General features: G+C 46.6%; 5 protein-coding genes across 8 annotated transcripts; 2 read left to right on the forward strand and 3 right to left on the reverse strand.

Annotated features, from left to right (window-relative positions):
• Nucleotides 1-30: 30 nt before the first annotated feature.
• Vps50 (vacuolar protein sorting 50) lies at nucleotides 31-5023 on the reverse strand. The gene is made up of 11 exons (XM_069046199.1): nucleotides 4838-5023; nucleotides 4597-4785; nucleotides 4236-4547; nucleotides 3999-4187; nucleotides 3730-3948; nucleotides 2698-3675; nucleotides 2342-2641; nucleotides 787-945; nucleotides 612-733; nucleotides 370-559; nucleotides 31-312 (listed from the first exon to the last, which is right to left on the reverse strand). The coding sequence occupies exons 1-11, from the start codon at nucleotides 4880-4882 to the stop codon at nucleotides 196-198; spliced, it is 2820 nt and encodes a 939-aa protein (XP_068902300.1). The 5' UTR covers nucleotides 4883-5023; the 3' UTR covers nucleotides 31-195.
• On the forward strand, nucleotides 1087-2353 carry Trmt6 (tRNA methyltransferase 6 non-catalytic subunit). The gene has a single exon (XM_069046225.1). It carries the CDS (start codon nucleotides 1123-1125, stop codon nucleotides 2314-2316), a length of 1194 nt encoding a protein of 397 aa, XP_068902326.1. The 5' UTR covers nucleotides 1087-1122; the 3' UTR covers nucleotides 2317-2353.
• A 231-nt stretch (nucleotides 5024-5254) lies between the features above and the next one.
• Nucleotides 5255-13447, forward strand: Gug (arginine-glutamic acid dipeptide repeats grunge). 4 transcript variants are annotated; one of them, XM_069046194.1, is made up of 14 exons: nucleotides 5256-5463; nucleotides 6411-6525; nucleotides 6992-7234; nucleotides 7287-7466; nucleotides 7519-7660; nucleotides 7709-7867; nucleotides 7921-8052; nucleotides 8103-11118; nucleotides 11172-11759; nucleotides 11811-12060; nucleotides 12116-12263; nucleotides 12427-12542; nucleotides 12593-12690; nucleotides 12749-13447. In XM_069046194.1, the coding sequence occupies exons 2-14, from the start codon at nucleotides 6466-6468 to the stop codon at nucleotides 12813-12815; spliced, it is 5199 nt and encodes a 1732-aa protein (XP_068902295.1). In that variant the 5' UTR covers nucleotides 5256-5463; nucleotides 6411-6465; the 3' UTR covers nucleotides 12816-13447. The 4 variants fall into 4 exon arrangements, with proteins under 4 accessions (XP_068902294.1, XP_068902295.1, XP_068902297.1 ...); XM_069046193.1 differs by having other exon boundaries at nucleotides 5255-5463; nucleotides 11172-12060; nucleotides 12415-12542; XM_069046196.1 differs by lacking the exon at nucleotides 6411-6525 and having other exon boundaries at nucleotides 11172-12060; nucleotides 12415-12542.
• Nucleotides 13448-15596: 2149 nt separating this feature from the next.
• On the reverse strand, nucleotides 15597-20103 carry Xpc (DNA repair protein complementing XP-C cells homolog). The gene is made up of 6 exons (XM_069046198.1): nucleotides 19950-20103; nucleotides 16963-19463; nucleotides 16673-16914; nucleotides 16227-16621; nucleotides 16019-16173; nucleotides 15597-15969 (listed from the first exon to the last, which is right to left on the reverse strand). Exons 2-6 carry the CDS (start codon nucleotides 19459-19461, stop codon nucleotides 15781-15783), a joined length of 3480 nt encoding a protein of 1159 aa, XP_068902299.1. The 5' UTR covers nucleotides 19462-19463; nucleotides 19950-20103; the 3' UTR covers nucleotides 15597-15780.
• Nucleotides 20104-20195: 92 nt separating this feature from the next.
• On the reverse strand, nucleotides 20196-24847 carry LOC138129885 (DNA repair protein complementing XP-C cells homolog). Its single transcript, XM_069046197.1, has 6 exons — nucleotides 24693-24847; nucleotides 21549-24195; nucleotides 21258-21499; nucleotides 20811-21205; nucleotides 20604-20758; nucleotides 20196-20554 (listed from the first exon to the last, which is right to left on the reverse strand). The coding sequence occupies exons 2-6, from the start codon at nucleotides 24168-24170 to the stop codon at nucleotides 20363-20365; spliced, it is 3606 nt and encodes a 1201-aa protein (XP_068902298.1). The 5' UTR covers nucleotides 24171-24195; nucleotides 24693-24847; the 3' UTR covers nucleotides 20196-20362.
• Between the last annotated feature and the right edge of the window lie 14 nt (nucleotides 24848-24861).

The following is a 24861-nucleotide window of genomic DNA, read 5'->3' on the forward strand; positions in this document are numbered from 1 at the left end:
GAAGCGGGTAGGAGAATTCAAAATCGCACCCAGCTCTCAACAATTCCATATCTTTATTGTGTCAGTTTGTGCCCAATAAATAAATGTAAACGTCATTATCTGTGATAACATATAACGAATACCTGGCTATTAGTCTCGTAACTGTAACTGAACTCGATAATATCACATTTATGCCGGGGAATCCCGCTCCTCGGGCTACCTCTCTCCTTGTCTCTCTGTCTCTTCAATAACTTGCAGTAACCTCTGTCTGGTCTTCTTGTTGCTCTGACAGGCGCAACTGACCAAACCGAACAAGTGTTTGGTCGAGTACTCCTAAGTATTGAACAAAAGCAAAAATTTCACATAACCTCACTTTTACGTCACACTCACCGTATGGTCTTTGATCCACTTTTCCAGCTCAGGTTCTGGCAAATAAAACGCTTTGATGTAATGTTCGACGTACTCGCGATGGGGAACTGGACGCAGACCTGCGATTTTCTCGAATTTTGTCAGAAACTGGATAAAATCGAGTTGCATGAGAGCTCGACCGCCGTTCGAACACTTCTTGGCTTCGCTAAAGCTAGAATCGGTTGATTTAGGTCGATTTGTTCAAAATGGGACGAAATTCTTACCCTTGGACTAACGTGTGAGTTATTATGTGGGCGATACTTTCCCACAAAGAACTGGAAACTTCTGAGGCCACCGGCACTTTTACGGCTACTTCCTCTAATCTTAACGTAAAAATCTGGACCTCCTGGCAAATTAAAAACATAATAAACGATTGTTGACTCAGTTTTGGGTGATTACCCTTAGAATTAGGTCGATATAAGTGTTGTGCTGTGACATTACTTCCTTCACTTCCCAATTAATTCTCGACATGGAGATGAGTATCTGGCGTAGATCGAAGGCTTGAGCCCCAACTGCCATGTAAAGTGGCTTCCTCAAATCTTTGGCGCTTGAAATATTCTGCAATTTCCAAAATTTTTTGAAATTAGTGTCTTAACGAGTCGATATTGGCACCACTGTCGATTCGCTGTCTCTTTCTGGCCCAATACATACTCCAATCGGCCGTCTTCGTTTAGTTGACGTTGAGTGTTGACACGTCCTAACCTTATATATTATAAACATAACCTCGAAACAAGCATGGAAGAAAATACAATAAAAGTGGGTGATTTTATTATAGTGCAGCGGCAGGGCTACACGAAGCTGCACAAATTGAAAGCGCACGGGACTCTTTCGATTGGCAGTTTCAACGTGGAGATGGACAACGTCGTGGGTGAAAAGTACTCGGACACGTTCCAGATGAAGAATTGTCCCGCAAACAAGAGACTTTTCACCCTTGAGAAAGTCGACGAAGTGTCCTCGGCCAAGTCTGTCACCATCGAAAAGAGCGGCGTCGACAATCGCAACATTACCGACGACGGACAATCGCAAAATCTGACGACCGAACAGATCGACAAACTCAAATCTGAAGAGCTCAATTCGAACAACATTGTAGAAAAACTGATAACCAACTCGAAAACGTTCAATTCAAAAACGGAGTACAGCCAAGAGAAATACATCAAGAAAAAAGAGAAAAAATATTTTGAATATGTACAAATCAGGCACCCCACGATTCGACTCTTGGCGACGATGTTCTACAGACAAGACCCCGCCAAAACTCTCGGTATACGCATCGACGACCTGTCTCAAATCATCACGTACTCTAACATACAGTCTCAAGGTACGCATCTGTTGTACGACAGTGGCACATCAGGGCTGATTCCCGCTGCGCTGCTCAATCAAATCGGACGCGACACCACCGCCCACTTGATCCACATCCACCCCGGAAACGAGTGTCAAAAAAGTGCCCTAGTTGCGATGAAATTTCCACAAGAACAACTGGACAGATGCGTCAACGTCAACTTGTACTCGGTGTTGAGGTGTTTCTATCAGAACAAAGACAGTTTCAGTGATGAACCTGTGAGTAAAAAAATGAAAATCGACGAGGAGGCGGGACCCAAGAAAGCCGGTTGGCAGAAAGACAACGAGAGGGCGTGTCGTTTGCTGGAAACGGGCGTGGACTCGCTTGTAATCACCGCCAAGGAACACCCCGTCACGATAGTCGACGAACTGGTCAAGTTTCTAAATGGGGGGCGGTACCTTGTGGTGTTTAGCTTGTCTCGAGAGCCTCTGCAGGAGCTTTACAACCACCTCAAGGAGAAACTCGACTTCATCTACATCAGAATCGTGAACAATTTTATGCGGAACTATCAAGTGTTACCCGAGAGGACTCATCCGGAAGTGAACATGACGACCGGCGGTTACATTCTGACGGCCTTCAAACTAGTGTCTTGATTTTAATAATCTAATAAAATCTCACCTGTGTGAAAAACTGTTGGAGCATTATTTTATTGGTGGGAGGGATTAAAAACTCGAGAAATTCCTGCAGATACTCGTACTGTTTGGCCAGAAATATGACGCTTTCCACGCCCACTATCCTCTCGGCCAATCCGTGAAGCTGTTCGGGTTGAGTCAAGTCCACCATTGGTGAGAGGGTGGGCTTCACGATTTTGTACCCGTTGTCGCTTGTCACTGCTTCGAATTCCGTCACTAGATTGTCCGAGATTTTCTTCAAAGTCGTGTTTAACTCGTTCGTGTATAAAGAATTACTCGCGACTCTCTGAAATAGACAAACACACAACTCAAAGTGGGCGTGGCTTAGAATTGACAACTCACAAGGTCGGCTGCGAAAAACGAGTGCACCGAGTAGAGATAAAAATCGAACAGTTGGTTCATGCAAGTTATTATCTGATAAGCGATCGGCTTCAACAATCTAGACATCTGCAGATATTTTCCCATTTGTCTCAAGACGGAGAGAGTCGTGTTGGTAAGAATGAGAACTTTGTTGTTTTGTTTTTCTTTTTTCTTCACAACAGGACTGGAATGTTCGTCTTCGTACTCGTCGACGAAATCTCTCTTCAACTCCTCCGGTTCGTCGTCGCTCTCTTCGGAGAAATAACCGGAAGCGTCGTTCTCGCAAGCCAGAATATCCTCCTCGATGATGGTCTCGTCGAGACCTGAATCGAAAGGTGTGCCGCTCTCTGCGTACCTGACGAAGTAGTGCCCCACTATACTGCTGCCATCTTGCGAGTGATTCGACGAACAACACTCGGTCGAGTTGGTCGAGTAGCCGCCCCCGGGAGGCGGCCTCAGTTTGAAATTCTTCAAAATCGACCTCAACGACTTGAATTCTTGCAACTGCAAAATGGTAAATGTAGACTTGACCGGGCAAATCTCCCACATCTCGTTCTCCAGAAAAATCTTCAGCTCTTCCAGGCGTTGGACGTGGTAGTTTTTGAAATAGTTGACGCTCTGCTTTCGAATCGACTCTTGCAAGTCTTCAGATTTGCTCGAGCAGAACTCTTCGCCCACTTGGATGAGGCGGTGGACCACCCCCAGGACCTGGACGAACTGGTCGAATTTGTACGACGCTAAATCGGCGTTCAGCAATAAACTGGACACTTTTCGCTGAACGTCGTCCCAGATTTTTGTCAAATTGTGATCCAGTTTCTGTCTGTTGAGATTTGTCTCTATACCAGGGTCAGTCTCTTGATCGTTGTGCCACTTGATCAACTGGTAATAGCTCAGGACTATTTTGAACAATACTTTGCATAAACTAATCAGACACGGGATGAAAACGTCGGTCCCGATACTCTAACATAAAAGAAAGAAAAGTTACAAAGAAGTGAGGTTATGATGAGCAAGTACCTGACACAACGTTTTGTACGGATTTTTTCCGCTATTGTCGCTGTTTTCGAGTACTTCAGCTGAAGTGACGTACGAATGGACGACATTTAACGATGTGTTGTAAATTGCTGTAATATAGTGAACATGTAAATTGTCGATCATTGACATTTCAGACTTGTCGAGTAAGTTGTAGGCCAGTTGCAATTTTTGGTAGCGTTGGGGGTCAAAATGATAACATGTCTGCAATTGATCAATCAGTACTGACAAAACGTTGATTTCATCTGAAAAACCTGAGACAGGACTCTGTCAAGTTGTCCATCGGTGTTCTCCAAAGTCTCTTGTAATTTGTAGGTTAGGGCCGCTACACAACTGAAATGCCGATATTTCGTGGCGATTTTGTGACACCTTTTCAATTCTATAATCGCCCCGGCATAGTCCTCCTCGCTCAAGAGCACTTGGAGGCGTTTATCAAAACTATGCTGAAACATAACCTCAAACGTCAAATCCCACATAACCACAAACCTTACCAAATGTTTGATCATTTTGAGATTATTCAAGAGATTCTGTGCGAGTTTACGCTTCCTGTAATTAGCCAAGAGCCCCAAGCACGCTTTGAACTGATTTGCGGCGACATTCAAGTGCTTCCTGCTGTCTTTGCACTGTTCGAGCGTGTCCCTAACCTGTTCTAATATCTCCAAGACCTTCTCGAACTCGGCGTTGCAGCCGCTCTGGTGCTCCAAAATCAACTGGAGCACTTTCTTCGACACAACCTGGTGTTGTTGCTTCAGGTTTTTGAAGTCGCGCTGGATCTGGTCACAGTCGAGGACATCTGGCAACTTCTACGAGTAAAAACGGTAATTTGTGCGAGTCGCAAGTGGAGACAATCACCCCCAGTTCGAATCTGCAAATGTCGAAATCCGACTTCATGGAGAAATAGGCCGCTTCGATGCTCTCCAAGATTTCTTGGTCGGCTGGTCGGTCAGTCTCTGCTACAGTTTTGCTGTTGATGGAGAGGTTCTCGACTTGGGAGAAGTGATAGTTGGCGTCGGAAAAACCCATCGAGGGGATTTTGGGGGTCTGAAACGTGAAGTTGCGAAGAAGGTTCGCTCGATGCGCGGAAAAAACTGACCTGTTTGTTGATCAGACCCAGGATCTTGTGCTTCAATTCGTCCATTTTACACAATTAGCACTTAACTGTTATTTGTTGTGCACCGAATATAAATTATTTATTATTTACATCCATAACGGCAAGTGACGTTAGTGTCAAAATTGCGACGTTTAATTGACAGGTCCTCTACCGGCTGACATCTCAGTTGATAAGAGCAGATCGCTATCTGACTTGAACGAACAAATAAAAACAACAAATCGATTATGCGAGTGGAATACGGTGTGGGCGCTCTCGTTTCTTGGTGTTGCGGTGATTCGTGACGAGATTAGTAAATTTGGAGTGTTTATTTAGCCTGCGATTGTGGATTTGGCACCTTGCCGGATAGATGGCGCCGCGGACGCTTACTTGTGAATGAACAAATCAAGGAAGGCCAAGTTAAAATGGCTGACTGAATCGATAACACTATTATACGATATTTTGTGTGCAATTTCGTGCTTTTCGGGGCTCCAAAAACGTGTTCAGAGTGTGCAGAAGAGGTGGTGCGGTGCGTGGTGACGACGAGACGTCGAAATAACACCGTCGACGCGGCCCTATCCTGTCGAACACTTCCCGCAGACTTTTATTTATTATGTAGCGACAGCTTTGAGGTAGGTGTGCGATACGGGGGCAGTTTCGGTCGTCCCCCGGCCTTCGTGGCGCGGCCCCCTTCGATCTTCCGGTGGCGGAAATCGACGCCCGACGCTCATTTGTTTGCGCCGCTAATTATCCCGATTGACAAGTTAATTGTTATGTATACAAGTCGGTGTGGGGGTGGGGGGTGGATTAACGGGTTAATTTGTTAAATGATTGCGTGCGCGGCCCGATGACGGCCCTTTCACGGCCCGTCGGCGGCGTCTTTGATTACATCTAGAAGGCTGCCGCCGGATTTCCGCCGCTAATTGTTACGGTAATTTCATCATCGATTGTCTTTTGTTCGTCGTGGAAGTGTCGAAGGTGTCATCGCTTGGTTTTTATCGTCCGACGTAAAAATAAATATGGTCGTTAAAATGTCATTTCGTCGTCAAGTCTTTTAAATTGATCGTTTGGCCGGCGCTATTGATTTTTCATTTAATCACGTCGTAAAAACGTATTTTCGTCAAGGACTGGCACGTTTCGAAACAATCGCAGGCGTCGAGCTGCGGCGGCGGCGAAAAAAAAAAAGAAAGTCGCAACCGGAAGTCGGACTCGCATTCGCATGTTTTTGCGCCAACTGACCACGCGTAATCGCGATAATGATCAATCAGAGGCGGCGAGATGATCGCCGCTAATAGTGTCGCCCGAGGGGAGGCACGATTTATGACGGTCGGAGCGGGGCCGCGCCGAAATGGCGCCCGAGGGGAGGCAAAAGCAGTAGCGCAGCGGGGGGTCCCAAAAGAGCCGAATTAAAAAAAAATTCGCTTCGCGGTAGTTAGTGTCGATGCATGCCAAAACCGCTCCCATTCCCCCTTTTCTTTCTTGGTTGCGCCAGCGGCGGCGATTCGTTCAAAGACGCGGGGGCTGTACTTTAATCTTGAAGCCTCGCGTGACGATTAAATCATGTTTTCTTATTTTCCAGAAACATGTAATTACGGGTACGACTCGACGTTCCGTAAAAAATAATACCGTTCGTAATGGCTACTACGCAAGGAGAAATTAGGGTGGGTCCCGGCAACCAGGTAAAAGATATTTATGTACGTGAGACCGACAACACGGTAACATTCAATCAAAATTTTTTATTCGAAATTAGGGTCGATACTAGACATGACGTGGTCTCTCCTCTGACACCGCCATCTCTAGATTCGACCGGTACTTATTGGCATGTTATATATCTATTGGCAAAATTGCACGACTTCCGGGGTATTTTGGTTGTTGTATATCATAATCGAAGCATGTTGGTAGAACTGGTTGGAACTTACTAGAGACGTAACTGCAACCAGACTTACTACTGCGATAGTACTAGTAGTACTTTGTATATAATACCCCCGCCAGTTCCATCCCCACCACAGTTTTCGACGATCCCGTAGCTGTCTTGATTATTTGGACTATAAACGAAGTACGGTACTACTCTTGTTGTCGGCCTACTCTGTTCTCCGCTTCTTTTTTATTACCGACGGTACTACCACCAGAGCTCTAGATCTAATCTCGAAACGATCTCAGGCACGCTTGCCTGAATACCGTCCGGGTGTATCGCCGGAATTGCTGTCTCCCGATCCGGAACAGACCCGCATCAGGGAGGAACTGAGATGGGTACCTGCCATGACTCTAGACTCGGACCTGCTCATGTACCTCAGGGCGGCCAGATCTATGGCCGCTTTCGCCGGTATGTGTGACGGCGGCTGTCCGGAAGACGGCGCCAATGCAGCGTCACGTGACGACACCACCATCAACGCACTAGACGTGGTACGTATCCGCCCCCGCCCCGCCCACGAACCGATCAAAACTACGGTTTCAGCTGCACGACTCCGGCTACGATCCGGGCAAGGCTCTGCAAGCTTTGGTCAAGTGCCCGGTACCTAAAGGTATCGACAAGAAGTGGAGCGAAGAGGAGACCAAACGTTTCGTCAAGGGACTGAGACAATTCGGAAAGAACTTCTTCAGGATCCGCAAGGATCTGCTGCCTCACAGAGACACGGTAAGTACTCGAGGGACACTTGGACTTGGCTTGTCTGATCGATACGTCTCAGCCCGAACTCGTCGAGTTCTACTATCTGTGGAAGAAGACTCCGGGAGCTAACAATAATAGACCGCACAGGAGGAGGCGTCAAGGTTCGTTGAGACGAATCAGAAACACGCGAAACTCTAGAGGCGGTAACGCCCCACCTGCAGGTAAGCCACGCCCTCTCACTCTGATTCGTTGATTCAGTGCGAGCGTAGGACGCACCGGAACGCCCGCCGAAACCGAGAGCAGTAGGCCGAGTCCCCAGCCAGGCAAGGAACCAGGCGAAACCAGTTCCGTGACCGAAGACGACAATTCCGAGGATGACAGTGACAGTAGGGAAGCACAATATCGATGCTCGCACTGCTTCACCACTAGTAAGTTGGCGTTGAAGGTGCGAGTGGAGGTGATGACATGATGAATTTTTAAGATTCGAAAGACTGGCAACCCGCCGGTAAGGACCGTCAATTGTTGTGTTGGGACTGCAGGGCCCACCTGAAGAAGACCAACGAGCTTCCGCCGCTGACAGCCCCGGCCGCGATCAGCGGAACCCCTCCAATCGGTAAGTTCGTCGGCATCTGGTTTTTTGTAGAGGGTAAAGCGTCGTTGCAGAGAGTCCCGACGCCAGTCCGCAGCGAATGAGGACGCGGAACAAGGCTGCGAAGGAGCAGAACTCGAATCGAGCACGGCCGAAACGGGGCGGCACCGAAACGCCCGAACCGAAAACTCCAATCAAACAGGCCAACATGGACAAGAACACGCCCACGCCGAACCCGGCCACGCCCGCCAAGAAGAAAGGCAAGTCGGAGAAATCGGATACGCCTTCCAAGAACCGCAAGCGCGCCCAAGACAAAATCGACGACGCGGAAGTCGACGAGAAGGAGCTCGGATTGTTCAAGAAGAAGCGCGAACGTGCGGAGAGTCCGTCGAGCGTGACGACGGATTCGGGGTCGATCAACGACGACGTCGAGGCGAACGAGCCGGAAGCGGAGGCGGTGGAGAGTGCGCCGACCACAACTGCGCAGACGACGACGACCACGACGACGGTGAGTCAGGAAGGTGCGAAACCGGCGAAGACGGAAAGCGGGGAGGAGAGAGGGGCGGTCGTCGCGGTCCCGCCCACCGTTCCTGTGATAGTGTCGACGAAAGCCACACCCCCCAGTGTGGAGCCGCTCCCTCTCAACGTTTCGATACGTCTGCCGGACGACATCAACGAGAGGAAGAATCTGATCAAGAGCACGCCGGAGGTCAAGGATCTGAAGTTCGGGTCGGATGTTTTGAAAAAGGAAACGTCGAAATCGGAACCCATCGCGAATAAAGTAGAGAAGGAGGTGAAGGACGAGGTGAAAGAAATTCCAGAGAAGTTCAAAACTGAGTTGATCATACCCAAAGTGGTGACCATGGACAAAGTGATAATCAAGGAGGAGGTGGAGTCGAGTAACGAGGCGATCAATCTGAACTCGAAGGAAGACGGTGTCTACAAAGAGAATTTGTTCGTACCCCAGAACATGATCAAGGATCAAATCAATTTTAGCTTGAAGGAACCGATTTTGAACCATTACCCGCAAGAGAACCATCCGTTGAACTTGAAGGATACGAGTCAGCAGCACGAGAGGGGGAAGGAACAGATTGTCAACATGAACCATTCGTCGTTCATCAAAGACGTGAAACAGGAACCCAATTACGGGTACAATCAGAACAAACCGACGTCGTTGTGTCATTCGATGAACAACATGATAAAGCTAGAACCACACGACGAGCCCATGGAATTGACGAGTCAGACGAGGAGCGAGAATTTCTCCAGCAGCAACACTCAGCCCCAACCTCTGAACATACCTACGGTGATTCCCTCCACACAGTTGCCTCCGACAGGAGGTGGAAATAGATCGGGTGACTTCGACGAAGAGAAACAAAGAGTTGAAAAGTTGGAGAGACCGGAACGGATAGATAGACCCGAAAGAACGGATTTAGGACCCATCACGTCTTCCTCTATCGGTCAACCGCCCATACCGAGTCTGATGCAGTCGAGTAATCTTGTGACTATTGGTGGTAGTCAACCTCCTCCGATGAGTCATTACGGTTACATGGCGTACAACCATCCCCAATCGCCGCGAGCGCACGACACCAAGAACCACCAGAATCAGAACGAACCGCAGAACCTTAAGATAAAACAGGAAGTTCCTGACAATTCGACGAGTCAGAGCAGCTCGATGCCTCCCTCGCACTATTCCCAAAGCTTACCCCCTTCATCCACGCCCACTTTCATCTCTCCATCGTCTAGTCACATGCAAAGCGACCCGCTTCAGAGTTTGAAGGACGTGAAAGTCCCCGGATATCTTCCGCCGCCTCCGGAACAGACCCAGTCGAGCACCGAGAGACCGCCTTCGGGGCCGGCCGTCGACAACATAAAGAAAGAACCCGAATTCACGATGGCTCCGCCCACGAGCAGGGCCAGCCCAGCCCAGATCCAGTCGGAGAAGTGTACCACCCCGAAAACTACGACCACGCCCACTCCGGTCGCTCAGACTCCGCCCGGAACGAACTCGCCGCATTCTGCGATCAACTTGATCAGTCCCAGCGCGGGACCGCCCCCTTCCGCGTCGTTACCTCAACCGATGCATCCGTCTCAGGGCGGAGGACCCTCGTATCCGGGATCCCTCCATCCGTCGCACGCTCTGATGCATCCGTCGTTCTTGCACGCGATGCACCAGTTCCACACGCATCCCTACTCGGGCTATCCCTTCCCTTATCCCTACCCCTATCCGGTGCCGCAGCCGCACGCGATCCCGCCGCCGTCCACGCGACCCGAACTGGCCAAAACGATAGACACGGTGAGTGCGACGGTGCTGTCGGCGCAGCACACGTCCAGCAGCACCATGACGGCGAAGAGGGAGATACGAGAGAACGACGGGGAGGGCGCCGAGAGGCACCAGACCCACGAGATGACGTTGACGCATCACCAGTCGACGTCGCATCACAGTTCGGTGCACGCCAGCACCGAGAAACAGAGCTACGGGGGCGGGGCCAGTCATTCGATCACGATAAGTCACTCGACGAGCACGAGCTCCAGTCAGTCGGTCCAACACAAGGTCAACCAGAAGACGGTGAGGACGAGCTCGCCGCATCCACCGGTTTCGCAACAACAGTCGACCACCACGTCCAACATGAACCATTCTTCGTCGAGCAGCAACCATCAACACACCCATCACCACACCCACCATCACGACAGACTGTCGCCGGCCAATCCGCTGCTGCGGATGCACAAAGCTCCGCCTCCGCCGCAGACCAATCCCCATCACTTGATGATCCAGCCGCCGAGCATGGGACACCACCCGCAGCCTCTAGGCCCGCCGGCCATGACAGGAAACAGCTCTCTCGACGCTCTGAGAGCTCACGCCGCTCAAGCCGCCGCCAATATGCAGCAAAACGCGATGCATCCGCCCAGCACGTCTCCGATGAACGCTCCGCCTCCGCCCAAAGCTCCACCCGTCGAAGAAGTCAAGGTGGAGCCCGAACCGGATCCGGTACCGGAGGAGGAAGGTCAGACCAGTCCGATCGGACCGCCCAGAGGACCCTCCCCCGAACCCAGAGTGGAGGATACAGAGTGCCACAGGAGCCAGTCAGCAATGTAAGTCGTCAACTTTGATCATAATTGACATCGGTAATGATTGTCGGTTTCAGATTCTTGCGGCACTGGAACCGCGGCGATTACAACTCTTGCACCAGGACCGATCTGACCTTCAAGCCGGTTCCGGATTCGAAATTGGCGCGGAAGAGAGAAGAGCGCTTGCGGAAACAGGCAGAGCGCGAGCGTGAGGAAAGGGAGAGGGCACAACAGGCGCAAGCCCGCAAAAACACCACCCCCGAGAAACCCGACATCAAGCCTCCGTCGAGGGGGCCTCTGGAGACGGTGTCCTCGCCTTACGAACGCTTCCCCCGACCCGGATTCAACGACACTCCCGCATTGAGACAACTGTCTGAGTACGCCAGACCTCACGCCGGTTTCAGTCCGGGACACATGCAGAGGTCGCTGCTGCCTCCGGCCCACGTGATGGACCCCATCATGCAGTACCAATTGAACAGCATGTACGGTCCCGGGGCGAGAGAGCGCCTCGAACTGGAACACTTGGAGCGCGAGAAACGCGAGAGAGAGATGAGGGAAATCCGGGAGAGGGAGCTGAACGAGAGACTGAAGGAGGAGATAATGAAGACGGGAATGCGCGGCCCGCCCAACCCCATGGATCCCCATTGGATGGAAATTCAGAGGAGGTGGGGCTTGAGTGGTTACTCGTCTCGCGATTGGCTGACGCGCTTTTACAGGTACGCAGCGGCGGGACTCGCAGGTCCGGGCGGTCCCGCCGGTCTACCCCTCCACCACCTCGCCTTCTACCCAGGGGCGGGTAGCAGCGCTCAACTGTCGCAACTGGAGAGGGAACGTCTGGAAAGACTCGGAATACCGGCCCCTCCGGGCCCACCAGGTCCTCCCGGTGCCCCTCCCGGCCACCCGCACCACCCACACGCCGCGCAACTCGAAGCAGCCGAGAGGTTGGCCTTGGCGACGGACCCGATGGTACAAGTAGCGTGTCCAGTCAGGTGTTTGAAATAATGAAAGTTTTTTTACGCAGGTGCGGCTCCAAATGGCCGGAATTTCTCCCGAATATCACGCACACACTCACGCTCATACACATGCACATACACATCTGCATCTCCATCCACAGCAGCAGCAGGCCCAGCAGGAGGCGGCGGCGGCTGCGGCGGGATTCCCCCTACCAGGTAAGTCTCGTTGCGTCGAACAACTGCTCTGCCACATTGCTGAAGGATGAAAGCGGAGCTTGCGACAAACGACCCCGGACCGGTCTCGCTCCGTCTTTTAAGCAAGCGAATATTTGTTCACTTAATACAGACATGTTATTCTCATTAAAAGTGATGATGGTAGCTTCAGGTGCCCCGGGGTACCCCCGGCCCGGTCTGATCCCGGGCCGCGACGGCCCCTTAGGACTCCACCACCCGGACCTCCTCGGACGGCCCTACGCCGACCAGCTGGCCCATCAGGTATTGCGATTTGTACCAGTCTAGGGTAGGACTGATGGTTTGGGTTGCAGGCTGCCGCCCACGAACAGTTGCAGAGACAAATGCTGCTAGAAAGGGATAGGTTCCCACCCCACCCCTCGATCGTCGCCCAACACGAGGAGTATCTGAGGTGAGGTGTTGTGCGATCGCGTCGATCCGTCGAAACGTCATCGGTGTCTTATTTGCAGGCAACAGAGGGAGCGGGAACTCAAAGTGAGAGCATTGGAAGAGGCGGCGAGGGGCTCGCGGCAATAAGCAAGTCGTGGAGGCGGCAACGGAAGCTCCCGCGTCCGAATCTGATCAAATCTATATCATGTACAATGTTCTCGACTTAACAGTTTCGGAGATGAATAGTAATATACGCTAAGTTTTAAGAGAAATATATTATACATATACAGTTTTAATTTTTTTAAGTATATTTTGCAATGATAGAGAATAATTTTGTATACAAAGTGTTGATGTTAGTGTTTTTTTAGCTAGTTGGGACGAATTTTATATACAGATCGACATGGCTCCTGTGTATATTCATTTGACCAATTGTAAATACCAGTCTGAGTTCTAGATTTCGATTTGCAACTTGATGGGCAGTCTTCCTGTATTCGGGTATACAAGTATGAAATTTTTTTTCTGTCAGTGTTTGTAAAAAGTGTACATTGTTTTACTACTCACCACGTTTAGGTTAATTTTTCTTCGTCTCTGTTGACTAAACTGAAAACTAAACTAAACCAAACCTAGTAGATCTTGTTCAGTCGCTTTACTTAAAATGATCTGAAAGATTACGATTTTTTAAACTGTGGTATTGTTTGTTTACACTATTCTTTTATTTATATATTTATGTGTTTATTTAATTTTTTGTTCGACACGAGAAATAAATTTTTTACCAAAGATTTTTTTTATTTTTTTTTTTACGTTTTGTTTGCGTTTCGGATAATATAAACAATTTTAATAACGATAAACAAAATAAATAGAATATTTTTCAGGAAAGCTTTTTATATTAGAGAGTGTAATATATCGAAAGAATGTTTCAAATGTGTATACTGTCTATATTAGTATATATAATGGAAATAAATAATATTCATTTGTACCGTGTGTCTCATTCCTTGTCCCCTTCTCCAGTTTCAGGCGCTTCTCGTGTGACACCTCCTGATAAGCGAAACTTGTCAGTTATTGATTGTTCATGCCTGTGATACAAGCTAAATATACAGGGTGGAACAAAAGTATCAAATATTGGCTGTAACTTTTTAATTTGACAATTTATGAAAAAATGTTTAATATAAAAGTGTGATTTTCAAACAAGCGTATCTTTCTGTATTCATAAATACAGTTTTGCCATTATGGGGAAAAAGAATAAAATTAAAAAAACAAAAAACCAAAGTGATAAAATTAACTTACTAAGTAATAAAATGCAATATCAAGAATGCCATGGAAATTTGACAATTTTTGTTGAACGTCATGCAGGATAATACACCAATCAACTTTTATATTAAACATTTTTTCATAAATTCTCAAATTAAAAAGTTACAGCCAATATTTGATACTTTTGTTCCACCCTGTATAATAGTTATTTATGCAACGAGTTTCTGTGTAAATTGGGCTTTTCTAATTGCCCGAGGGACAATATTAAAACACGAGCGTAGCGAAGGTTTTAAGGCCTCGAAAGCAATTAGAAAAGCCCAATTTACCCAGAAACGAGTTGCATACAAAATTTTATTGTTTGAAACGACGTCCCTGAAGCTTCCAAATCTTTTAAAAATGGTTTCGCATTTGCTTTTGACAGTTTTGACAAATTTTTCAAGACCTGTCAGAAATGTAACGTTGAATGTGTTGTCTAGGGCAACGGTTCGTTATCTGCTCATTTTGCTTTAGGGCAGTTAAGAGGCAATTTACAAAGGAGAAAAATGAGAATTTATGACAGTTGGCGATTCAAACCAGAACAAGACAAGGGCGGGGCTTAAGATGCGCGCCGTTAAAGCGACCAGTGGCGTATGAAACTATTACTACTTGATTAAAATAATAAACATTACGAAATGAATGGGCAAAATTGATTTGAATTTTCAACAGGGTTTTTTTTTTTCATTTTACACAACACAAGTACAGGATTATTCTAAATGATTGTAGTCGAAGTAGGCGTGAAAACTGAATGTAAAATCACATCAAAACGATGTGAATAGGTGAGTACACATCGTTCACACACGGGAGTAAAATTGATTGCAAAACAACTCAATATTTCTGGATTCAATCGTTAATTTAACAAAAATAAATAAAAATCTCATCACCGCACTTTTCACCTAAAAAATGACAGTGACAGCGACAAACTGACAGTTCACATGAAAGCAGCAAAAATGTAATAACATGGGCATGGCCTACTGCGACTACAATCATTTAGAATAACCCTGTAGTACTATCGCAACCAAAATACTTTGGTCATCACTTTTTGACACTTCAAATGTAAATCAAGTATTAATGTCAATATACATGACAATTTCAAATTATTCTTGTCAAAAATATGGCACCTTTAGTTTTTGATAAATATAGAATCGTCTTACTTGCTTCTGAAGGTTGTCTAAACCGCGACCATGTTGATCTTTTGCTTTTGAACCCTGCCTCCGCAGCTGGGATTTACCCCACCCGTATGACACTGATAGATTAAAATAATTTTGACAGTAGTAAAAAATAAGGTTAAACATCCTAAAGTTTGCTTTACAATTGAATGTCATTTATGTCGCATTGACGACCAAAGTATTTTGGCCGCGATAGTACACAAGCACAACTGACAGACAACAATAAGCGTAAAAACGGGAAAAATTTTACTTTCTAACGCCGCCACTGTAATACACGTCCTTCCCTTCTGAAAGAATGGACTGAGCCCACGTCTTTCTACGCAGACTACGTGATGTCTTGTTCTATTGTGAATCGCCCTTTAACACATTTTGTGGCACTTCCAAGCCATTTTTGAAATTCGACACAGAAACGTCACTGTCAACAAAGATGGCACCACTATCGGTAAAATTGCAAAGGGTTGCCAACACAATATCGTCATTTATATTTTTACTTTTATTAGCATTTTTTTAATAATAAATTTCAATACTTATAAAGGTGAAACAACGTATAAAAATAATTATTTTGTACACCGAGTACACAATTTTTTCGAGATTCGACTTATGAAACATGACTTCCTTCAACCTCATCTTTTTGGTATATCGTAACAACAAACACACATTCAATCGCTGTCGCTGCCAATCTTCGCTGCCGCCTTCTTCTTTTTCTTCCCTTGTCCGGAAGTCTCCCCAAACTCGTACTTTTTCTTCAACCTTTCCCTAATCAGCAACCCTCTGATCAATTTCTTCCAATTCCCGTACACTCTCTTGTCTATTTTCTCTTGTTCCTTCTTCTCTATTTCCTCTTGTTCCTGCGATTCCTCGTTAAAAACGATGCGACATTAGCCGTTGTCAACTCACCTGCTCCCACGCCGCCGCCAACACATCTGCGAACTCCTCGCACACCACGAACCCGTCGTAGGTGGGGTGACTCCAACCCGCGTGGAAATCGAACCCTACGATCGCAGAGGCGCAATCTATGTTCAGCTTCCTCGCTACTTTGTTCAACCCCGGCACTAAAACACAAAGTGGAAGCATGACTCGACACGTAACCGTTTCGTTATTTTACATTTCATGTGAACAGTTTTCTTGGGGAGCATGCACGGTTTGAACAGCTCCACGTTGCCGAAAGCGTTTCTGGGGACGACTCCGTTTTCTGCAGTTGGTGGGACGTAATCTTCGGTCTGCCACGGCCCGAAGATTTCCAACAATTGATCAGTGATCACGGTATTTGACAGTTTGTCCCATCTTGGTCTAGCTTTGACGATCTTGTAAGGCTGCTCGCCAGGTTTGACAACTTTGGCGTGTTTCAACCAAATATCCCTAGAATGCAGGGTGTAGACGCACTGTCTCGAGTAGACAGCTTCTTTCCTGACGAAACCGAGAGTTGGGGCGTCGGGAGGGTAAATTCCCTCGAATTTGAGCAAATGTCGCTTCAACACGTACAGGGGGTGGTTTTTGTACCTGAAATCGACACTCGTCACACGACCTGTCAAATCTAGTGAATTTAGTTACTCTGTGATGGAGGTTGGCAACGGTTTTTCCAATTGCTGTCTTTCCAACTCTTCATCTTCTTCCTTATCCCTGACATTTTTCCTCCCCGTGAAGGACTTCAACGTGTCCTCCCACCACTTGGCGTCGATCCTCAACTTCCTCGTCACCGTGTTGAAATTCGTGCAATACCTTTTTGTGATGTCCTTAAGGGTGTTGTCATTGTTCCACGCCACCACGTACGAAACAGGATGACTCGCCCTCGCCTGCAACCACTCGATCAACCCCCAAAAACCCAACACCTACCGACTTACGTGCAACTCGTTCACGCAATGCACCTGAGCCTTGAACACGTCCACGCTGATCCACTTCTCTTCATTCTCCAAAAAGACTTCCGCCCACACGTCCACCCCTTGCTTCTTCCTCAATTTCTCGTCTTCCGTTTCCGGCTTCACTTGCACCCTCCTCTTCACTTTGACCTTCGGCGAGAAATCGTCTTCGCTCTCGCGCCGCTTCTTCTTCACCGCTTCGGGGGCGTAGTCGCTGTCGTCGCCGTCCGGGGCGGCGGTTTTGTGCTTGCGGACAGTCTTCGACCGATCGACGTCTTTCTGATGTTTGATGCTCTTCTTTACCAGGTTCACGATGTCGGCGCGCACGTCGACGCTCTTGTGATTTTTCAGTTTCTTTAAGTTGGGGGCGCCGTTCGTTTGGGGGGAGTTCGTTTTGGGAGAGAAGGGGGTTCGGGTGGAGGTGAAGTCATCCTCGGAGTCCGAATCGCGGTACTTGACCGCGGCCTTGAGACGTTTGGGGTGGTCGCTGACAGGGCACGGAGGTTGTTTTTTGTTGAGTTTTTTCAGGTTGGGCTTGGAGGGGCCGGGGTTGTCGCTGGCGCCGTCCAACTGTGGCACGGCGAGGTTTTTGCGAGTACGCAGCTTGCGCAGATTAATTACAGTCGTCTCACCACCTTTAATCTCCCCTTTAATTGTGTCCACTTTACGGTCTCCTCCGGATTTTATTTTACTTCCTTTAGTTTTAGTTTCATCTGTACTTTTTACTCTACGCTTCTTTGTTTCAACATCATTTGCTTCACCTTGCCCTTTCGTTCTACAGTTTTCCTTTTTAACACCACCCCCTCCCAATTTACTTCCACTTCTTCCTTCATCTACACCATTCGCTCTAGATTCTCCCTTCTGAATATTCTTCGCTCCGCCCTTCCCTTCGCTTTTACTTCTCTCCCTGGTTTTTCCTTTTTTGATATCTTCATCATTCACCTTTAGTCCTGTGACTTTCATCTTCTCTTTATCTTCACCTCCTCTCGATTTTTTCTCTTCGCCTTCGTTTGAAACTTTTGCTCTACATTTCTTCTCATTCTCCACTTTATCTTTTACTTTACTTCCTCCTTCAGCACCTTCATTATTCACCTTCATTCTAGTAATTTCCACTTTCACTTCCTTCGTTTCACTTTTCTTTCCTACATTTTTCCCTCCAGACATTTTCTTTTCACCTCCACCTGTACTTTTTGCCCTAGGTTTCTTCTTCTCTTTCTCCGCTTCATTTTCTATTTCATTTTCTCCAGATTTCCTCTTTTCGATCTTACTCACTTCACTTGTACTTTTTGCTCTAGGTTTTTTCGCCTCAACCATTTTACTCGCACCTTCACTGCTCTTCCCTCTAGACTGATCCTTCTCACTTGCATCTTTTGTTTTCGCATCGACTTTCGTACTCAACGAGTGCAATTCGCTACTCGGAGGTCTCAATGGTTCTACTTGCAACGACAGTACTACCCTACACTGTATCCCCAAAGATCTCACGATTGCTACAAAAATAAAAACAAACACTCTTCTATCGTACGCTACCTTCTCTACCATCTGTTCCTCGAGTATTTCACTCAAAGACTTATCTGTATCTGTGGCTCTCACTTTCTCATCTACCACTATCGTCTTACAGTACCACTTCAACAACTGTTCTAGATACTTCAGATCTGCACGTTCCGGTGGATAAGAGTGTTGAGAAGGGAGCAACGACAGCGCCATCGCTAGGACATTTTCCGAATTGATCGCAGCGCTGACATGATTACCGTGAGCTATCCAACACAAGAGGTGGACCTTGTGGATGAGCACCTGGTTCTCCTTCCTCACCCTGTTGATCCTCCGCTTTATCGCTGCCAACAAATCTACTCCTTTCTTCTTTCTCACTGCATTGGGCATCTCAACCGTAATCTGCAAACCCTCTTTCGGGATCTCGCTCTGTTCCTTCTGCTTCTCCTCCACCTCCTCCCAACCCTCCTTCTCGGAATCAGAACACGACTCAAAGTCACTCGAATGCAACGACCCCTCCAGAGAGGCCCTCTTCTCGCCGCTGACCCCTTCTCCCGCCGCTAGCAAATTCCCTACGTCGACCTCGCTCTCTTTCGTCTTCTTCCTAGCGTTGTACTCCTCCACGTGCTTCCTCGCCTCCTCCATCTTTCTCGTGTACTCGTGGAGTTGGCCGAAGTTGAGTTTGCTGCCGGAAGAGTTCTGTACAACTTCTGGTGCGACGGTTTCATCGTCGGACTCCGAATCTGTGAGTGTCGTCACCACTCCGGCGAGGATGTCGCTTTCGATCTTGTCGAATGCGGGAGGTTCATCTTTTTGGGGGTTGAAGAATGATGAGTTGAGGTCGAGCTTGTCGGCGGGTTGGAGGTAGTTTTCGATGTCGCTCTCGCTCGACGAGTCATCGTTGGGGGGTTTTTTCGGTTTTGCGATTTTGGATAAGGGTTCGTCGTCGCTGCTGCTCTCGTCGGGTTGGATTTGGGGGGCGCGCCGTCGACGCATTCCTACAAAAAAGAGTTAATCTAGACTCGAGGATGAAGAATAAATTCAATCCTGGAACAAATAAAAAAAAAAACAAAGCTGTGACTGACGCGACCTCTACAATTTTCAAAGCCAGTACTACGAACTTCACCCCCTTAAAACCTAAACCCTGCAAAATCAGTTATCTTCTTGGGAACAAAAACTTTTCTTCCTGTATTGGAGTACAGTCATATACGAAAACCTCAATCCGGTTCATATCACACGTGGGCGACAAAATACATAACATTGCGTAATCTAAATAGATGTGTTCTTTATTAATTTGGAATTTGGCTGCTATCCCGCCTGATTTATTTCGTGACCACTTTTTTTACGTGCTTTAATAATCTGTTCCACCAAGGACGAAAAAAACACACTGTCTGCCATTTCAAATTACGATAATCTCATAATTTTTAAAAACATCAATTTACGATGTGCGTAAGTGAGGTTATGTTCACCCAAGTTGCACTTACCGGATTATTGATCAACACTTGGCTGACATTCACATTACACACAATAAACTTAACCTTGAAGAAACACAATTTCACTTTATTACACTCCAACTCTTTCAAACCATTTTGTTTTTATTTCTTCAGATTTAAATTCAACTCACAGACGTCACTTACACTCATTAAAATAAAACATGTCTTTTCTTTATCAGTTTATCAACACAGTCACAGAGAGCGCAACTGTCGGTCGATAGAATTGTCAAGGCGAAGCTGCATTATTTGTGGTTTTATTAACATTTTTCAAAAACTACCATATTTATAAAACTGTAACAATATAAAAAATAATCTTTTGTGTAGGTATGAAATATTTCCGAGATTGTAATTCACGTGGTCAACATAACCTCTCTTGACCTTTTATCTCTCATCTAAATAACACTTCAATCCATGTCACTCGTGCTGCCAACCTTCTTCGCCGCCTTCTTCTTCTTCCCCTGTCCTGAAGTCTCCCCAAACTCGTACTTTTTCTTCAACCGTTCCCTGATCAGCAACCCTCTGATCAATTTCTTCCAATTCCCGTACACTCTCTTGTCTACTTTCTCCTGTTCTTTCCTCGCCATTTCTTCTTGTTCCTGTAATTCGCCGTTTGAAAAGACGCGACACCAATCTTCGTCGACTCACCTGCTCCCACGCCGCCACCAGCACATCTGCGAACTCTTCGCACACCACGAACCCGTCGTAAGCTGGGTGAAACCAACCGGCGCTATATTCGAACCCTCTGAAGGCCGACGCGCAATCTATGTTCATCTTCTTCGCCACTTTATTCAAACCTGGCACTACAAAACCAAATAAAAAAAAGTGATTTACGATGAATCGGGATTATTTTACGTCTCAAGTGCACAGTTTTCTTGGGGAGCATGCACGGTTTGAAAAGTTCCACGTTGCCGTAAGCGTTTCTGGGGACGATTCCGTTCTCTGCGGTGGGGGGCTCATAATCCTGCGTCTGCCACAGACCGAAAATATCCATAAAAGGATCAGTCACTATGGATCGTGACAGTCTGTCCCATCTGGGTTTGCCTTTGACGATTTTGTAAGGCTGCTCGCCAGGTTTGACAACTTTGGCTTGTTTCAACCAAATATCTCTAGGATGTAGAATGTGGACACACTGTCTCGAGTACACCGGTTCGTTCCTGACGAAACCGAGAGTGGGAGCGTCGGGAGGGTAGATTGCTTCGTATTTGAGCAAATGTCGCTTCAACACGTACAGGGGGTGGTTCTTGTACCTGAAACTCGACGCTCATCACACGATCCGTCAAATCTAGGGAATTTAATTACGCTGCGATCGTGGTTGGCAACGGTTTTTCCAATTGCTGTCTTTCCAACTCTTCATCTTCTTCCTTATCCCTGACAGTTTCCCTTCCAGTGAAGGATTTCAGCGTGTTCTCCCACCACTTGGCGTCGATCCTCAACTTCCTCGTCACCGTGTTGAAATTTGTGCAATACCTTTTTGTGATGTCCTTGAGGGTGTTGTCGTTGTTCCACGCCACCACGTACGAAACAGGGTGAGTCGCCCTCCTCTACAACTACTCGATCAAACCCCTAAAAATCCACAATCTATACACTTACACACAATTCGTTCACGCAATGCACCTGAGCCTTGAACACGTCCACGCTGATCCACCTCTTTTCATCCTCCAGAAAAACTTCCGCCCACACGTCCACCCCTTGCGTTTTCTTCACATTCTTCCCCTCTTCCTTCTTCCCTTGCACCTTTTTCTTAACTTTGTCCGCTGGGACGAAATCGTCGTCGCTTTCGTATCGATTTTTCTTCACGGTTTCCGGGACATACTCGCTGTCGTCATCATCGGAGTCGATCTTCTGCTTACGAACCGTCTTCGATCGATGGATGTCCTTCTTCTGTTTGATGTTCTTCCTCGCGGGGTTGGTCCGAACGGCGATCTTGTGTTTTTTGAGTTTCTTCAGATTGGAAGCATTGTTCACTTTAGCGTGTTTCGGTTTACTTAAAGAGTCGTTCTCGGATTCCGAATCGCGATGCTTGACGAGTCGTTCAAGACGTTGAGAGCGGAACTTGACAAGGTACGGGAGTTGTTTCTTGCCTTTCTTTACGTTAGATCTGGAAGGACCAGGAGTGTCACTCGCGCCATCTAACTGTGGTACAAGAAAGCCCTTATGACTCCTCAGCTTGCGTTGACTTTGCACAGTCTTTTCCCTGAATTTAAATCTCTCGGTTTTCTTTGCTTCAATTATATTTTCAGATTCTTTCAGCTCTTTACTGTCCCCTCCAAATTTCATTTTACTCCCTCTAGTTCTACCTTCATTTTTACTTCTTGTTCTATGCTTTTTATTTCCAATATCTTCCGTTTCAACTTCCCCTTTTGTTCTAAAGTTCTCCTTTTTAGCACCTTCGCCTTTCAAACTGTTTCCAGTACGTTCTTCATCCGTACAGTTTGCTGCATACTTCCTCTTTTGACCCTTCTTTGTTCCATTTTTCCCTTCACATTTTCTTCTTTTAGTATCTTCATCATTCAACTTTATTCTTGTAATCTCCACTCTAAGTACCTTCCCTTTAACTTCCTTCTTCCCATTTTCTTCTGTTTTCACTGTAAACATTTTCTTTTCACCTCCATCAGTACTCTTGGGTTTAGATTTCTTATTTTCTGCTTCTACTTTCGCTTTATTTCGTCCAGTTACATCCTCATTATTCATTTTTATTCTCGTAACTTCCACTCTAAGTTCTTTAATTTTTACTTTATTCGAGATTTCCTTTGCACATCCATGTGTACTTTTTGCTCCAGATTTCTTTACTTCACTTTCTCTTCTAACATCCTCATTCCCCACCTTCCTTCTAGTAATTTCCACTCTAACTTCCTTCGTTTCACTTTTATCTTCTGTATTTTTCACTACAGACATTTTCTTTTCACCTCTTGCTCTAGGTTTCTTCTTCTCTTTCTCTACTTTCTTTTTTACTTCACTTCCCCCTCCAAATTCCTTCTTTTCAATTCTACCGACTTCGCTTGTACTTTTTGCAGTAGGTTTTTCCCCCTTAACCATTTTACTCGTACCGACAACACCTTCACTACTCTTCCCTCTAGACTGATCCTTCTCACTTGCATCTTTTGTTTTCGCATCGACTTTCGTACTCAACGAGTGCAATTCGCTACTTGGAGGTCTCAATGGTTCTACTTGAAACGACAGTACTACCCTACACTGTATCCCCAAAGATCTCACGATCGCTACAAAAATAAAAACAAACATTCTTCTATCGTACGCTTCCTTCTCTACAATCTGTTCCTCGAGCATTTCACTCAAAGATTTATCTGTATCTCTGGGTCTCGTTTCCTCGTCTACCACTATCGTCTTCCAGTACCACTTCAACAACTGTTCTAGATACTTCAGATCTGCACGTTCCGGTGGATATAACTGTTGAGAAGGTACCAACGACAGCGCCATCGCTAGGACATTTTCCGAATTGATCGCAGCGCTGACATGATTACCGTGAGCTATCCAACACAAGAGGTGGACCTTGTGGATGAGCACCTGGTTCTCCTTCCTCACCCTGTTGATCCTCCGCTTTATCGCTGCCAACAAATCTACGCCTTTCTTCTTTCTCACGGCGTTGGGCATCTCAACGGTAATCTCCAGACCCTCTTTCGGCCTCTCGTTCTTCTCCTTTTGCTCCTCCTCCACCTCCTCCCAACCCTCCCTTTCGGAATCAGAACACGACTCAAAGTCACTAGAATACATCGACCCCTCCAGGGAAACTCTCTTGTCGCCGCTGATCCCCTCTCCCGCCGCCAACAAGTTCCCTACGTCGACCTTGCTCTTCTCCGTCTTCTTCCTGACGTTGTATTCCTCTACATGCTTCCTCGCCTCCTCCATCTTCTTCGTGTACTCGTGAAGTTGGCCGAAATTGAATGTGGTGCTGGAAGAGTTCTGCACGGACTCTGAAGGCGCGACTGGTTCATCAGAGTTAGAATCTGAAAGTCTTGTAACTCCCATGAGGATATCGCTTTCAATCTTGTCGAATGGAGAAGGGTTTTCTTTTTGAGGGTTGAAAAATGGAGAGTTGAAGTCGAGCTTGTCGGGGGGTTGGAGGTAATTTTCGATGTCGCTCTCACTGGATGAGTCATCATTAGTAGGGCCTTTACGCTTAGCGATTTTGGACAACGGTTCGTCATCGCTGCTGTTCTCGTTGGGTTTTATTCGTGGGGTTCGCCGTCGACGCATCTTTGCAAAAGTGAAGGTGGTTGAACTAGGCAAAAGGGTGAAAAATTGATTGAAAGGTAGGAAAAATTCAAACGAGAACTATGAAGCGAAAACCGGGGAAGCGGGGACCCCGGCGAAAACAAATCACTGACTGAAGCGACCCCTACAATTTTCAAATCTGGTTTTAAATATTTCAGTCCCTTACACTAAAACCGTCTAAATTTAATTATTCGACCAGAAATATGAATATTTAAGTTTTTTCTACATCTGTATTTGACCCTAGGTCAGAGATAACGTCCCTAGGTAGTTAAATTCACTAGCAAAAAAAATTAGAGGCACGATATGGGTATCTAAATGATATTCGGCAACAAAATATTGTGTTGTATTGCGTAATGTTTTTTTTTGGTACTGCATGTTACACAATCAGCAATCTGGTTCATCAAGGACGAACACAACAACCCATCTGATTGTTAATACTTTGATAATCTTAGAATTAATAAAATAATAATGTGCGCAAGTGAGATTATGTTCACGTCCACTTACCGGATAAATCTTGATTGATTGTTAATAATCAAGACTTTTAAATTAACTGTTCACTTTATTCAACCTCTACACAAAACTATTACAACAAAATACATTTTTATCTTCATCTATTTTCATTTTTATTTGAAACATAAAAAGCACATGGCAAATTAACACTGACAGTTCATGA

The sequence above is a fragment of the Tenebrio molitor genome, chromosome 4 (genome assembly GCF_963966145.1).
Source record: "Tenebrio molitor chromosome 4, icTenMoli1.1, whole genome shotgun sequence".
Classification (NCBI taxonomy): domain Eukaryota; kingdom Metazoa; phylum Arthropoda; class Insecta; order Coleoptera; family Tenebrionidae; genus Tenebrio; species Tenebrio molitor.

Excerpts from the sequence above, each read along its gene's own strand:
- LOC138129885 (XM_069046197.1), bottom strand. The coding sequence starts at position 24,170 with ATGCGTCGACGGCGAACCCCACGAATAAAACCCAACGAGAACAGCAGC. Across the intron at positions 21,206-21,257 it reads TTGCCAACCACGATCGCAGC|GTACAAGAACCACCCCCTGT; the intron begins GTAATTAAATTC and ends GTCGAGTTTCAG. Across the intron at positions 20,759-20,810 it reads GAAAACTGTGCACTTGAGAC|TGCCAGGTTTGAATAAAGTG; the intron begins GTAAAATAATCC and ends TTGGTTTTGTAG.
- Xpc (XM_069046198.1), bottom strand. The coding sequence starts at position 19,461 with ATGCGTCGACGGCGCGCCCCCCAAATCCAACCCGACGAGAGCAGCAGC. Across the intron at positions 16,174-16,226 it reads GAAAACTGTTCACATGAAAT|TGCCGGGGTTGAACAAAGTA; the intron begins GTAAAATAACGA and ends TTTGTGTTTTAG. Across the intron at positions 15,970-16,018 it reads TGGCGGCGGCGTGGGAGCAG|GAACAAGAGGAAATAGAGAA; the intron begins GTGAGTTGACAA and ends GAGGAATCGCAG.
- Gug (XM_069046193.1), top strand. The coding sequence starts at position 6,466 with ATGGCTACTACGCAAGGAGAAATTAGGGTGGGTCCCGGCAACCAGGTA. Across the intron at positions 7,467-7,518 it reads TGCTGCCTCACAGAGACACG|CCCGAACTCGTCGAGTTCTA; the intron begins GTAAGTACTCGA and ends GATACGTCTCAG. Across the intron at positions 7,661-7,708 it reads CGGTAACGCCCCACCTGCAG|GACGCACCGGAACGCCCGCC; the intron begins GTAAGCCACGCC and ends GTGCGAGCGTAG.
- Vps50 (XM_069046199.1), bottom strand. The coding sequence starts at position 4,882 with ATGGACGAATTGAAGCACAAGATCCTGGGTCTGATCAACAAACAG. Across the intron at positions 3,949-3,998 it reads TTGACAGAGTCCTGTCTCAG|ACATGTTATCATTTTGACCC; the intron begins GTTTTTCAGATG and ends GATCAATTGCAG. Across the intron at positions 2,642-2,697 it reads CGTTTTTCGCAGCCGACCTT|AGAGTCGCGAGTAATTCTTT; the intron begins GTGAGTTGTCAA and ends TGTCTATTTCAG.
- Trmt6 (XM_069046225.1), top strand. The coding sequence starts at position 1,123 with ATGGAAGAAAATACAATAAAAGTGGGTGATTTTATTATAGTGCAGCGG.